We start from the raw sequence: 15,441 nt of genomic DNA, 5'->3' as shown, positions 1-15,441 counted from the left end.
CTGAGATCCTTCTAACCATTGGCATCACCGTCCAGGGCTCCATGCTACTTTAGGAGACACCTTTTTTTGACAGTGAGGAAAGTGCTAAAGCTTTCAAAATAATGATGTTCAAATCAAGAGAATTTAAAATGTCAACAGAGTATTACTCAATGAATGCCTGTTGTTTGCCCAAGGTACTATACCTTTTACGTGACATTCAGAGATAAGCCTTTAAAACATAATACATATACTCTGGTTTCTCTTCAGATTGCATAAATCTTTCACCTTTTACTAAAAAGTAACACATGCCCTGGCTGGTTTGGCTCGGTTGATAGAGCGTTGGCCCTCGGACTGAAGGTTCATGGGTTCGATTCTAGGCTAGAGCAGGTACGTTGGTTTCAAGCTCTATCCCGGGCCCCAGTCGGGGCACGTGTGAGAGGCAACCAATGGATGTCTCTCTCTCACATCAATGTTTCTCTCTGTCTCCCCTTCCCTCCTACTCTAAAAATCAATGGAGAACTATCCTAGCATGAATATTAACCCCCCAAAAAGTAACACGTACTAAATTGTAGGATTAAGTACTCATAATTGCAGCAGCAGTACATGGCACAGGTAGGTTTATGCCTCAGTGTTTGGCCTAGGTTTATGCCTCAGTAAGTGTTTGGCCATTTGACATTTAACTGTGAAAATTAAAATCAATCTTCTCCTTTTACTCTTTTACTTTTGTTTATTTGTTTTAAAGAAAATGGTAGGGAGGGAGGAGGTGAGGGAGGGAGAGAGAAAGAAACATGAATGGGAGAGAGACACATCAATTGGTTGCCTCCCGCACCATGCCCTGACTAGGCCAGGGGATTAAGGCAGGGGATTTGAACCTGCAACCCTGGTAGATGCCCTTGACCAGGAATCAAACCTGAGACCCTTATGAGCACAGGCCCACACTCTTAACCACTGAACCACACCAGCCAGGGCTTTACTCCTATGTTTAATACTTGAGTGCTAGTTTTCAAACTGTTTTATTAGCAGAGAGGCCTTTTTAAAAAAATTTTTTTTTTGTTACTGATTTGACAGAGGAAAAAGAGGGAAAGATAGAAACATCAATCAGAGAGAAACATCAATCGGCTGCCTCCTACACGCCCCCTTTTGGGGATCAAGCATGCAATTCCCAGCATGTGCCCTGCCCACTGACCGGGAATCGAACCTGTGACTTGAGTGCTCAACCACTGAGCCACACCGGCTGGGCCAGAGGAGCCTTTTTATCCAATATGGTTTCCCAACTACAATGCCTACACAAAAGTATTTTTCTTTTAAAGAAGATTTGAAAGTTCCTTGACAATGAAACCCTTGGAATCTTCTGTACAGAGCCTTAGAGTTCCCCAGAGCACAGTTTGAAAACCATTATCTTAAATGTTTTCTAAATTTAATTCAGCTGCTGCTTTTTAAATTTTCCTCCAGATTTTCTTTCTCCTGGTTCATGTTCTACTCTGTTGTTATTTTTTTATATTTTAATTGGTTTTTAGAGAGAAAGAAAGGGACAGGGATAGAAACATCAATGATGAGAGCGAATCATTGATCTGCTGCCTCCTACATGCCCCCTACTGGGGATTAAGCCTGGGCATGTGCCCTTGACCAGAATCAAACCCCAGGACCTTTCAGTCCACAGGCCAACGCTCTCTCCACTGAGCCAAACCAGCTAGGGCTACTCTGTTCTTTCTTCACCATTGTATGTTAATGATGCTTTGGGGTGGCTGGAGTTTAATCCTAGTCCAATGATTATTTATTTATTTTTGTTAATCCTCACCTGAGGATATTTTTTCCATAGATTTTTAGAGAGTGGAAGGAGGGAGAGAAACATCTATGTGAGAGAGACACATCCAATAGTTTCCTCCTGTACTTGCCCCAACCAGGGTCAGGGATTGAGCCTGCAACTAAGGTACATGCCCTTGACCGGAATTGAACCCAGGACCCTCAATCGGAGGGCCAACACTAACCATTGAGAAAAACTGGCTAGGGCCAATGACAATTTAATAGAAATTCTTACTTGCAAATTTGGCCAGAAACTTGACATGTGAGTAGGATAGTCTCAGAATTATAATTCGAGTAGTTGAGCGCAGTTTTTCTTATGTTCTCTCTGAGCTTTATAGGGGCTGCACCAGTGGGTCTCACGCTATAAAGTACGTGAGAATCACCTGGAACATTCATTGAAAATGTGGGCCCTAGACTGTGCCTACAGGGGTCTGAGTGAGTAATCTGTGGCAGGAACCTAGAAGTCTGTGTTCTTCATAACAGCTCAGGTGAATAACAGCCACCAAGCAGAAAGTTTTCCCTAACCCTTTGACTTTAGTCTCTGAAGTGAAAGCGAATTGGTGAAAGAAGTCAGCAACAACAGAGGGAAGAAGTCACATTTGTCTAGTGCCAAAACCCACAATCCATACCACTCAGCCACTGTGTCTATAATAATAATGTTCACAAATTCAAGTTTGTGCTAATCTTGAATCATAGTCAAAATAGGTTAGGAAATACTCGGTAAAAATGAGAGTAATCAACCTGTTTTAGAAAGATTTAAAACAGAAAAGTTAAAACCATTATTATTCTTCCCCGATCAGCATGGCTCAGTGGTTGAGCATCGACCTATGAACCAGGAGGTCATGGTTCGATTCCTGGTCTGGGCATATGGCAGATTGCGGGTTCAAATCTCCATTGTGGGGCGTGCAGGAGCCAGCCAATCAATGATTCTCATCATTGATACTTCCGTCTCTCTCCCTCTCCCTCTCTGAAATCAATAATATATGTGTGTGTATATATATATATATATATATATATATATATATATATATATATATTTATTTATTTATTTATTTTAATTATCATTTTGAAAGAGGTAATGCATTGGTCCTTGACAGACTGGCTAAATGAAATGCTGGTCTATTTACTTATATTGTGAAGGTACAAGTTTTTGTTTAGACAACCTTAAGGAAGTTGTGCACTGTTCTACCTGTTAGAATGATGTACAGTCAAGTTTCATTTTATTTCAGGTTTCTGCTTTTAATGCCAGTTACTCGGATTCTGGACTCTTTGGGATTTATACTATCTCGCAGGCTGCAGCTGCTGGAGATGTAAGTTGCAAACTCATCAACTCTCACAAGCTTTTAAATTAAAATGTGGAGTGTTTGAATGCCATGGCTTACCAGAGCTCTGTAACATCATTAAAGCATCTCTGCTGTGGAGGAGACTAACACGTACACCGATGCTTCCAGGAAAGAGGACGGAAGCACCTCCGTGGCGTTCTGGGTCTGTTGGGAGAAGTGGCTTTGAGTTGTCTCTGGGACATCTAAATTGAGAGCTCAGGTGACACAGGGAGGGGCAATATGTGTATTTGGGAGTCCTCAATATACAGATGGTGTTGAAATCAGGGTTTTGTGTGAAAAACCATGAGAGAAAACTGAAGCTCCTTATGCTCAATACTTTAAGGTGGTTTCAAACCACCAAATGACTCAGGAAAATGGCCAAGAAAACAGGAAGAAAAAGAAGAGAAACTGGTACATTTGGAGGCCAGGAAAGAACAATGAATACCATTTTGATCTGCCCTGGATTAACATCCCTTTAGTTACCACAGAGAGGTCTTATCGTTTTACCAAACTAGGACATCATTGGTAATACCAGTTTTCCCCAGAATGTTGAAAGTAAATGATAATTTATATTACCAAGGAATTAATGAGAAGAAAGAAATGCAAGGTTTGTATAGGTATGTGGGGCTTGGGCTTGCAGGGAGATGAGTTGTAGTTTTGGTAGGGTTTACAATAAGAGATGAAGTTGGACAGGAAAGAAAGATTGGACCAGACATTGGAGGTAGGAAACTATAAATGGACCCTATCTGAAAAAGCAAGAGCAAGCAGGATCCAGAATACAAGTGGACATTTTAACCTTGGACTCAAAGGCTGATTTTGGAAGCAGAGGATGTCAGGAGATGAGGAAGTAATCCCTGGGAGCTAGGAGGGTAAGCATGTTTGAGATTAAGAGAAGGGAGGAGAGTTTAAAGAAAGTAATTTGGGACAGATGAATAGCTAGACACACACAGAATGGCAATTAGCAGCAGTGTAAATGTCTCCTTGAGATGAGTGACCACAAATTCACAGTACAGACAAGGTCTGGTTCACAATTTTTCTTCAATAGTATGCACTAGCCTAAAGGAGAAATCAAGGAGGCAGGTAGCAGGGTGATCCCAGGTTGAAGACCTGAAAAGTAGGCAGGTTAAAAGTATGAGGAGATGGCAAGGGAGTTGGGGACACTGGCAAGAGTGATTGAGGAAATATTCTAAGATCTAGGTTAGACAGGGAAGTGAAGCCAGAGGGACCTCACAGATTGAGACAAACCAAGGAACTAGAGGTCTTGACAAAGTGGAAAAATAAGGACAGCATGTGTGAAGACATAGGCCAGGGGTCTTCAAATTGAGAATTTAGTAGGCAAGGCAAATCTAGGTGATGGCCAAGTCTCAGGTGCGGCTATGGACATGGGCAGCTGAAATAGAAGGTCCTAGAATTTAGGTGATTAGGGGGGACATTAAGTAGCAGACCCAGAATAGTGCCAAGGTTGGGGTGGAGAGAAGCGTGGGCCAGGTTTATTAATTGACTCATTCAACAAATACTTACCAAGTGCCCACCCACATAACTGGAACTTGATTCTTCTGACTCCAGCTCCCAAGTGTTGACAAGCTGTAAACTGGCTGAATGGATTCTACTTCTTAGTGAATACTAAGATAGCAGCATTAACTACATGACGCCGGAGGGGCTTATTCTCTATAGGCAGTGATACAGCTGTGTGTGCTTTTCCTAAACCCTACTGCCATCCTCTGCCACTTTTGTTAGTTTTGCTACTCAGATACTATAGGTTGTACAGACAGCTGCTTGATGGAACATTGGAAAGATAAAGGACACATAGTGACTTAAGAACCCCAAATGGACACTCTGCTGTTTCTCTGCAGCTAACCTCCACCTGTGTTTTTGCCTTAGAGGAGCATTTGATTGCTGTAGAAGCTGGCACTGATTGGAGGTGACCAGGTTTTCATTGTCTGTCCTAGGTTATCAAGGCTGCCTACAACCAAGTCAAAGCAATTGCTCAAGGAAACCTTTCCAGTACAGATGTCCAGGCTGCCAAGTAAGTTTCAGGAGTAGCTGTGTTTTGTGTTTCAATTATTTGAAGGTTATATTTTTTTGTAGTTATAACAGTATTGTAATGTATGCACAAAAGGAGTGCAAGATACAGAAGAATATTTAAAAGGAAAGGGAAACATGCCCGTATCCTACCACCTAGAGACATACTTGTTAACATTATGCTTATTTTTTTGACCATTTTTAAACATAATTGTTAATATTGTATATATACTTATGTCCTATTTAATAGTGTTTATTGTAGAAATTTGAAAATTCCAAACAAAAAAAGATCTTTCATTTCCAATGCTTCCTCTGTTTATAACATTATGATTCTATTCAAATTACTAAATATTTGTCATTAACAATATTGATATCTCAAAATATACTCAGTGGACACTTTCTGCAGTTGGAAATTTTAAACTATAGAAGATATCCTTGGGTTTAAAACATTTGTCATTCATATTAATTTCTTGGTATAGATTCGCAATTGAGTTAAGAGGTGTAAACATTATAATGAAAGGCTCTGCTTTAAAATATGTGTGTGGCCCTAGCTGATTTGGCTCAGTGGATAGAGCGTCAGCCTGTGGACTGAAGAGTCCCAGGTTGCGGGCTCGATCCCTAATGGGGGCGGGGGGGGTGGTGTGCAGGAGGCAGCCAATCAATGATTCTTTTCTCATCATTGATGTTTCTCTCTCTCTCCTTCTCCCTTCCTCTCTGAAATCAATAAAAAATATATATAAAATATATGTGTGTGTTTATATTTTTATATTCAAAGTCACAATGTGGAAAGATTATACCAGTTTACAATCACACCACCGGTATGTGAGTACCTGTTCCACCACAGTCATTGGCAATTTTTTTTTCTTTACTGATGTGATAGACCAGAATAAGAGGTCTGATTAAAGATTGAAATACTCATCTCCTGTTTGGTGCATCGACTGTCCTCACTGAAAGTGCAAACAGCACCTCTGACTGGGCAGTTCCAGGGTCTGTCTAACTGAGAGACAGACTTGGAAATGAGATTACATTTTCATACAGCAGTTTAAAACATTTAACTTTGACTCCATCCATTTAGGACAATTCAAAATATGAGTCCTAAAATTCAAATGGTCTCCATGATCCTAACACCTCGCTGACCATCACGATTTAGCCCGTGTTTCCACTTACAGTAATTTAAGTAATTTTAAGGTCTGAAAGCAATATAGAGTTTTAAAAGAGCACTCTAGACTGTTTTCTTAGTTATCTTTGTTTAGGCTCAGATATGAGCCACTTTACTGCTCGGCGTTTATTTCGTTCATCATCACTTTTCATTATATGTGTCTTTTTCTCAACTCATCAGTCAGTATTTCCAGAGATATGATGAGCAATACATCTAATTCTTTCCATCCATCTTTTCTTATGGCAAAAGTTTTACAAAGACACATTGTGGCAGAGAAGAACGTGAGCAAATATGTGCAGAGTGATTTTGGTAGTCAGCTGGAAGATAGTACTTTGTCAGAAGACAGTGATGGGTCTGACATTAGACCATCATGAAGGCAAAAGAGAAATGTGACAGTATCTGACAGTGAAAGTGATTCTGAAGAAGAATGGGCAGAAAAAAGACATTTTACCAGCCTTGGAGGGTTATACAAATACTTCAGGCATAACTGTTTAATTTGAAGACTCACAAAGTATAAGTGAAGTAACCAATTTATTTTTTATAAGGTTTTTAAAAATCTTATTCTCAAACTAATTTATACCACTACCAAATGGAAAAATACCACAAAACCTCTGCTAAAACTTCATTATGGATGGACGTTATTTATCTGGATATAAAGACTTTTTTTGATTTAATTATATTAATGGGACTAACAAAGAAACCAGAATGGAAAGGTTACTAGTCAACCGATACTTTATTTTCAAAAACTATGACTGCAAAGAGGTTCGAGCAAATACTTATATTCTTTCATCTGAACAATAATTCACAAGCAACATGTAACAGACCATCATTACAAACTCAGACCTCTGTTGGATCACTTTATCTCAAAATTTAAATCTTTGTATGTATAAAACAGCAGTTACGACTTGGAGCAGTGACTCCATGGAGAGGATGCATCAGATTCAAGATCAGGCAAAAATAATAAAATAGGAATTTTAGTAAGGATGATTTGTGAAAGAGTGGCTATATTTGCAATTTCAAGATACCTACGAGTGAAGGCAAAAAGTTATAACAGATATCTGTCTTAACGGCCTTTTCTTTGTTCTTGGCCTCATATTCACCATGATAATTACTACAACACTGCATCTACAGCTAAACTATTATTGAAGAACAAAACAGTGGTCTGTGGAACAATAAGGAAGAATCGTACGTGGGTTGCCAGAGCTACTATAAGAAAAGTCAGAGCCGCCGAAACCGGTTTGGCTCAGTGGATAGAGCGTCGGCCTGCGGACTGAAAGGTCCCGGGTTCGATTCCGGTCAAGGGCATGTACCTGGGTTGTGGGCACATCCCGAGTGGGAGATGTGCAGGAGGCAGCTCATCGATGTTTCTAACTATCTATCTCTCTCCCTTCCTCTCTGTAAAAAATCAATAAAATATATTAAAATAAATAAATAAATAAAAAAAAATAAAAATAATTAGGTGCTTTAAAAAAAAAAAAAAAAAAAAAAAAAAAAAAAAAAAAAAAAAAAAAAGAAAAGTCAGAGCCTTCAGAGAGAAGTGACGTTTTGTGGAGAGATTCCATTATTCTCACATAGAAAGATGAATGGCCAGTACGTATAATATCAACCATTCCCGACGCCTCTACACGTAAATAACATCACAAAACCTGCATGTATAGTGGATTGCAACAGATCTATAAAGAAAGTCAATCAGAGAGAAACCAAGATGGCGGCATAAGTAAACACCGGAAATTGCTGCCTCCCACAACAACTTCAAAAATACAACTAAAAGACAAAACGGACATCATCCAGAACCACAGGAAGGCTGGCTGAGTGGAAATTCTACAACTAGAAGGAAAGAGAAAAGCACACTGAGACTTGGAGAAGGTGCGGAAGTAAAGTGCAGAGGTACAGAGGCGCACTCGGAAAGGGCTGGCAACGGAGGACATGGTTGTCTTTTTCAACTGGGAGGGAGTCTCAAGCTCCCAACTGCTCTGAACTCCAGTTCCAGTCGAGTCTCTGGGGACCCAGACTCATACAGGAAGAAACTGGACTGTCTGGCATCGGTCAGAACTTGAGGGCGGCTTTCTCTCAGAGGTGCTTGCAGCAATTACCGGGACACTGAGACTCAGGGCCTCTTAGGGCAGGACTGATGGTCAGCCATAGCTGTTTGCTCCGCCCTGTTGATTCCCTGAGACCTCCGCCCCACCCAAGCTGTGCACAGAGGCTTTTGCATATGGAAGGCCTGGCCCTTTGCAATCTGAAAATTACCTAACAAACTGCAACTGGGTCAGAGAGACCCAGAACTTCCAAGAGAAGGCCCAAGGCCCCACAGCAGCTTGCATTGCTTCACAGCTGGGCCTTATCTGAGCACCTCCAAATCCCAAACAAAGAAGAGGAATCTGCAGATCTCTCCATAGCTCCTGCTGGGTAGCCTCAGGCAGAGGCTAAATTAGCACCTCCTTAGAGATCCAAGAGCCAGTGTACCCAGTGGTCAGGGTGGGACCATCCAGATTACAACTCCTCAGATCCATAAGGGATACACTCAGGGGGCAGACTCAGTGAGCACCAAAGCCCCATGGAAGCAAGTCTTGCCCCAGAAGGGTGTCTCCAGCACAGAAGTTCTCCCACTGTAGACACAGCTGATTTTCACAGCCAATTGGCCTGGAGGTCAATTCCTCCCAGTGATACCTACAACAATCAAGGCTTAACTACAACAAGACTGTGCACAAAGCCCACAAAGGGGTGCACCAAGAGTGTCCACCTCAGGTAATTGGGGAGGCTGAGCCACTGGGCCCTATAGGACACCTAGCACAGAAAGCCACTCTATCAACACAGGGAAGCATAAAAAATGTGGAGACAAAGAAACAGGTCACAAATGACAGAAATGGAGGAAAGCAAACTATTGGATATAGAGTTCAAAACCACACTTTTAAGGTTTTTCAAGAACTTTCTAGAAACCGCCAATAAATGTAGTGAGACCCTCAAGAAATCTAGTGAGACCCTCAAGGATATGAACAAGGACCAGCTAGAAATTAAGCATACACTGACTGAAATAAAGAATATTATACAGAGTTCCAACAGCAGACTAGAGGATCGCAAGAATCAAGTCAAAGATTTGAAATACGAAGAAGCAAAAAACACCCAACTGGAAAAGCAAAAAGAACCCAAAAATATGAAGATAGTGTAAGGAGCCTCTGGGACAACTTCAGGTGCACCAACATCCAAATTATGGGGGTGCCAGAAGAAGAGAAAGAGCAAGATATTGAAAACCTATTTGAAGAAATAATGACAGAAAACTTCCCCTACCTGGTGAAAGAAATAGACTTATAAGTCCAGGAAGCACAGGGAACCCCAAACAAAAGGAATCCAAAGAGGACCACACCAAGACACATCATAATTAAAATGCCAAGAGCAAAAGACAAAGAGAGAATCTTAAAAGCAGCAAGAGAAAAAAAGCCAGTTACCTACAAGGGAGTACCCATATGACTGTCAGCTGATTTCTCAACAGAAACTTTGCAGGCCAGAAGAGAGTGGCAAGAAATATTCAAGTGGCCCTAACCAGTTTGGCTCAGTGGATAGAGCGTCGGCCTGCAGACTGAAAGGTCCCGGGTTTGATTCAGGTCAGGGGCATGTACCTTGGTTGTGGGCACATCCCCAGTAGGAGATGCACAGGAGGCAGCTGATCGATATTTCTAGCTCTCTACCCCTCTCCCTTCCTCTCTGTAAAAAATCAATAAATTTTTTTTTTTTAATTCAAGTGATGAATAGCAAGAACCTACAACCTAGATTACTTTACCCAGCAAAGCTATCATTCAGAATTAAAGGTCAGATAAAGAGCTTCACAAATAAGAAAAAGCTAAAGGAGTTCATCACCACCAAACCAGTATTATATGAAATGCTGAAAGGTATCCTTTAAGAAGTGGAACAAGAATATAATAGAATCAGGGGCATAGAAAAGGAGTGGACTGACTATTCTTGGGGGAGAAAGGGTATGGGGGTGTCCAGGAAGAGACTGGACAAAAATAGTACACCTATGGATGAGGATAGTGGGGCGGGGGAGGTAAGGCAGAGGGTGGGTGGGAACCGGGTAGAGAGGAGCTATGGGAGGGAAAAAAGAGGAACAACTGTAATAATCTGAACAATAAAGATTTAATTAAAAAAAAAAGTCAATCAAGCAGATCAATATTTGGTGTATGGCACTATTATCTTGCACAAAAGTATCAGATGGTATAAAAAAGTTGGTTTCTTTTTGATAAATTGTACCTTTTTCAATGCGTTTAAAATTTATTTCTATAAAGTTTTTTTTTTTAATGAGGTACAAAAATTTGGTGCTCAAAATTGCTAGAGAATGGATTACATAAAATTCAACTTGGTGCAGCACACAACCTAGCACCTCTTCCATTATATCTAGAAGAGCTCCAAATAAAGATCCACCATTCAGATTGTCAGGAAAATTTAAAAATCATGTTTTATAAAAAATAGTAACCAGCGATAAAAAAAAAATCTCACTAGGGCATGTTCTTCTAAGGGAACGCATAGTGAAACACAATAAGAATGTGAATCTTGTTGAGTACCATTGCATGTAAATACATATTATACAATATATCGCACTCAAAAAATATTTTTAAAATAAAATATATAACATACGACAAAGTACATTTAAGCTTTTTTAGATGCTTTCATTTAATATTCAACTTGAAATAGCTGGTCAGCAGGGTGCTAAGTGTTGCCATGCGAGAGAAGTAGGACAGTGAATTACAAGCCAGGGGAAAGTACCTGATTGGTCACTTCTGTTCCCGTTCATATTATTACTTTTGTCATACTGAACACACTAAGAAATTGCCTTTCGAGTAAGTGTAGCAGTTTTTATAAGGTATGGCAACATGTAGAAAATGGAATTTTGGGTTATTAATGTCAAGAATGTTTTCTGCCCTGGCTGGCTTGGCTCAGTGGATAGAGCATCAGCCTGCAGACTGAGGGGTCCCAGGTTTAATTCCGGTCAAGGGCACGTCCCCGGCTGGGACGTGCAGGAGGCAGCCAATCAGTGATTCTCTCTCATCATTGATGTTTTTATCTCGCACTCCCTGAAATCAATAAAAATTATTTAAAAAAATAATGTTTGTTTTCTGCCATCTAGATAGAGTTGTAACTTGTTCCTATAGGTTTCTTAATCTTTCTATAGTGAGAGAGAAAGTAAGATATCATTGCTGAAGGGCCAAACTAATAATCTCTTGGTAAAGTTCATTGCAAGTAAAATCTCTCTTTTAATTAAGCTGACAATTTGATAAAATTGCATATCATTGTAATTATGTTTAAATGGAAATCTTGGTACAGCATGCCAAAAGAGGATAGTTTATTTGAGAGTTATATAACTCAGGTGCCTTATTGAACACCAGTTTCTTTCTGGGAGAATTATGAATTGGATTTTGTTTTACTTCAAATGGATGCTTTTGTGCCCGCATTGAACCTGCTGGTATTGGTAAGACCTATACTGTCCTTACCCACCTGCCTCTCCATTACTTCCTGCCCTCAATGAGACAAATCCCAGGACAGAAATGGGGCTGGGATTAGGGAGATAGCTACAGAATTAGCACACAACATCCTGCTTAGAGGACAGTGCCTTAAGACCCCCTATATTTTTTCTTTAATAGAAATGCCTAAAATTATCACCAAAAAAGTATCAAGAGTTACTTTACTAATCAGAACTTTAAAATAGTTTTAATTAGATCTAAGTTCTAGTCCCAAGTCAAAAGGTAATCTGTTGGGTTTTTCATATAATCTTGTATTGACAACTTTCTAAATGATAATGTAAATAATAAAGTAGTTGGTGGGCTGAAGAAATAGAAGGGAAATCTTTAGCACTAGTAAGATTTCAAAGCTGTTAATTTGCATATTTACCAAAACATATTTGAGAGTTTGGGAACATTTTTATAAAATCGCCTTTCTCTGTACAACTGGCTTCTGAATTAAACACCTTTAATTGGACAGGAACAAGCTGAAAGCTGGGTACCTAATGTCAGTGGAGTCTTCGGAAGGTTTCCTGGATGAGATCGGGTCTCAGGCTCTCGTCGCTGGCTCCTACGTGCCACCACCCACAGTCCTTCAGCAGATCGACTCAGTAACGGACGCTGATGTCATAAATGTAAGCAAATGAAAACTTACAGTTTAACATGAGATATGACCTTCATGATCCCCTTTCAGAAGGCATGCTTAAGCTTCCTTGGGCTGCTGTTTGGTGCCTTTCTACCTGGTGTGGAGGCAGGAGGACTCATTACCATCAGATCTGCAAATAGCTTCCTTGTCAGCTCGGGATTTATGTTTCTTCCTCATTTAACTAAATTACCGTTAGGTTAAACCATTTTAAATTGTTAGAGGTCAAGAAAAATCAAATATTGGCAATTTTATGATTCAAACTAATAGTCAAGTTTGGTATTTTTTCTTTTCACTCCCAAGAAGTAAACTCTGTCCTGCCAACCCTTCCTGGCCCATCATCTCGAGATTTTCTTTGTCCTCACAGTCTGAGGCATTCTCCTGCTCTGGCTGTGTCTTTTCCACATATTGTTATTTCTTACAAGATGAGTTGTTTTGAGGGCAAGGATTATGTCTTCTAGCTTCTCTTTGTAATTCCTACTATGCCTAACAAGTACGTGATCTACAGAATAAATCCAAAGGCAGTAGGTTTTTCCAGTCATTTCTGTATTAAAAATAAGAATGTCAGCTGCCCTTCCATTGTAGAGGTCTGAACCTTCTCCTCAACGACAGGTCTCCCATGGGGATAGTTAAGGTAGTGGCCCGGACATGGTTTCACTTGGCCCCAAAGTCTGTTACATACTCTTCCAAATGTCTGTCCTCCATTGCCGCCACCACCATCCTTTGAAAAAAAGGTGGCCTGAGATCATGTGGGGCTGATACTCGTGGTATTACACTTAACCTAACAACCACCAACTTGAAGTCATGGTATAAAGAATACTAAAATTTGACTTCTAAGTTAATCAGTGTATTTTTATTAACTCAGGCCATTTGCCATTGTGATACAGAAACAGGAAAAGCACAGCCCCGCCCAAGGCCTCCTCTGCCCTATTTTGCAATGTGGGTGAGGCTTTCCTTATCCCCTCTTTACCAGCTGCCCGCACATCGAGAGTCACACAGCTGAGCTTTTCCTCAAATTAAAACCGTGCCAGCCCCCTCCTGTAGTTCAGTTTCACTAGCGGCAGTGGCAGATTGTTGACTTAAGAGTGTCCTGTGCATAAGCTCTTGAAGTAACAGAATAAATATGTTTTAAGTACTTGATAGTGCATGTTCTTATTTTAACTTTCTGTCTTTTGTTTGTTTACTTAAAGGCTGCAAAGAAGTTTGTTTCTGGCCAGAAGTCAATGGCAGCAAGTGGAAATTTGGGGCATACACCTTTTGTTGATGAGCTGTAAACCTGAAACACATTGTAGGAAAGAGCTGGACATTTTCTCAACCAAGAGCAGCAAACACATGGAAGTTCCACGTCTGTAATGTAACATTGTCTTGATTTTCAATGAGGTGAAAAATCTTAAAAAGTATAAATGCAGGTAATTGTTCCCTGCTTACCTAAAGTCAATAAAATATTCTAAGTGTTTCTTGGCGTTTTTCCTAATCAGTTAATCAACAAGTTTTTATTTTCTGCAGACATGGTTTGGTTTGGTTTGGTTTTTGGTTTTCTTCCTTTTTTTTTTCTTCTTCTAATTAAGAGTCCCTTCCTGGTCCTGCTTGCATGAGTGGCTGTGACCAGGTGGAAAAGGGGAGGGGAACCAGGCAGCGTGGGGAGGGGTTATCTTCACAGCATTCCATTTGTACACAGAACTACAGACACGCACAGAGTCACTGTTGCGGTTGGAAGTTGGCAGCATGGGGAAGGGGAGGAACCGGTTGCAGGTAGGGGTGTCATTTAAAAACACAGGCCGTCTCCAAAACTGGGCTGGGGGGACGTGGTCTGTTCAATCCAAGGGAATCGGAAGATCAAAAGCGGTTTGGGAAGGCCAGATGGTCAGGCATGGAGGGAGGAAGGAGGCTCAGGGGGTGGGAGCCTGTTGAGCAATTGGGTGAAGGGATAGTCCTCCCTGTGCTGGGATTCCCCCAGCCCTCAAGTCTGGCAGGAGAGGGACAGCCTGCAACCCCCCACAGGCAGGGTGCTGGCGGGGGCTCAGAAGGCTTGCCCTCCAGGGAGAGGACAGCGCTGCCTCCAGCTTCCCTGCCAGAGGGCAGCGTCCTTGACCTCGGAGCAGCTTGCTTGTAATTCATGCTTGATCCTGTAAGCTGCTTCTTGGTGGCGTCCTTGGAGCTGGCATAGCTCATTTTGCTCTTAAGGGGTGCAGACTCAGGGCCCAGAGATAAGCCCAGGTCCTCTTGCTCTCCTCAGTCTCATAGGTTGCGTTAGGCAGGGCGCAGCGTCCCGCAGCATCTTGACGAAGGGAGCAGAGGGGTCTTCTCCTGTCTGGCCCACTGCACCCACCAGAACCTCCTCGCCCTCTTCCCGGATGATGTTCTTGCCTTCACTGGGGCAGGAGAGCACCGCCTTCCTGCGCTTCACCTCCTCACACACCTTCACGTCACTGAACACTGATGACTCCCTCAGCGACAGCCACACAGAGGCCCTGATGCTGCCGGGCCGCTGAACTGCAGGCATGTTTTAGATGCTGTGAAGGACAACGGGATAGAATAGCACGAGAAAGGGTTACAACCAAGCTGAGTGGCTGTCAGTAAATACTTCCAGCCTAGTATTGGTGGCTTTTTAAAAGATAAACGCAATTAAAAATCTCTCCTTTTGGATAAGAACAATTAAATGGGCTGGGTTTTACCCTCTTTTTTGCCTATTTGCAATAGAGTTATTTCTCTTTTTTTTTTCTCCTTTTTTTTTAAGAGAAGAGGAGAGAGAAACAATTGGCTGCCTCCTGCACCTCCCCTACTGGGGATCAGCCCACAACCCAGGCACGTGCCCTGACCAGGAATCAACCAGCAACCTTTCTGCCTGGGACAACACCCAGCCAACTGGGCCAGAGCACACAGTTATTTCTGAAATACAAATTCCCCACCAGTTGTGTGCTGTGTTCCCACTGCTTCCTTTTATGTCTGCCTTACCTTCACTATGCAGAGCTTTACTTTCCCTCACTAACTACCAGCCCAACATTCAAAGTACAAGAAGGGCAG

At 41.5% G+C, this 15,441-nt stretch overlaps 1 protein-coding gene across 1 annotated transcript in view; it reads left to right on the top strand.

The window, feature by feature from the left end:
- The window catches only part of UQCRC2 (ubiquinol-cytochrome c reductase core protein 2), a 31,342-nt gene extending 17,469 nt beyond the window's left edge, over positions 1 to 13,873 (top strand). The window contains exons 11-14 of the mRNA XM_070413701.1: positions 3,012 to 3,092; positions 5,054 to 5,130; positions 12,256 to 12,409; positions 13,608 to 13,873. Coding sequence (XP_070269802.1) covers positions 3,012 to 3,092; positions 5,054 to 5,130; positions 12,256 to 12,409; positions 13,608 to 13,691 — 396 coding nt within the window. The 3' untranslated portion in view covers positions 13,692 to 13,873. The remainder of the gene's footprint in view (positions 1 to 3,011; positions 3,093 to 5,053; positions 5,131 to 12,255; positions 12,410 to 13,607) is intronic.
- The last annotated feature ends 1,568 nt before the right edge of the window (positions 13,874 to 15,441 follow it).

The sequence above is a fragment of the Myotis yumanensis genome, unplaced genomic scaffold, assembly GCF_028538775.1.
Source record: "Myotis yumanensis isolate MYYU_CA2020_CCGP unplaced genomic scaffold, mMyoYum1.0.hap1 SCAF_4, whole genome shotgun sequence".
NCBI lineage: Eukaryota > Metazoa > Chordata > Mammalia > Chiroptera > Vespertilionidae > Myotis > Myotis yumanensis.
The sequence above is the reverse complement of the archived record's forward strand: the minus strand, read 5'-3'. Positions and strand labels throughout refer to the sequence as shown.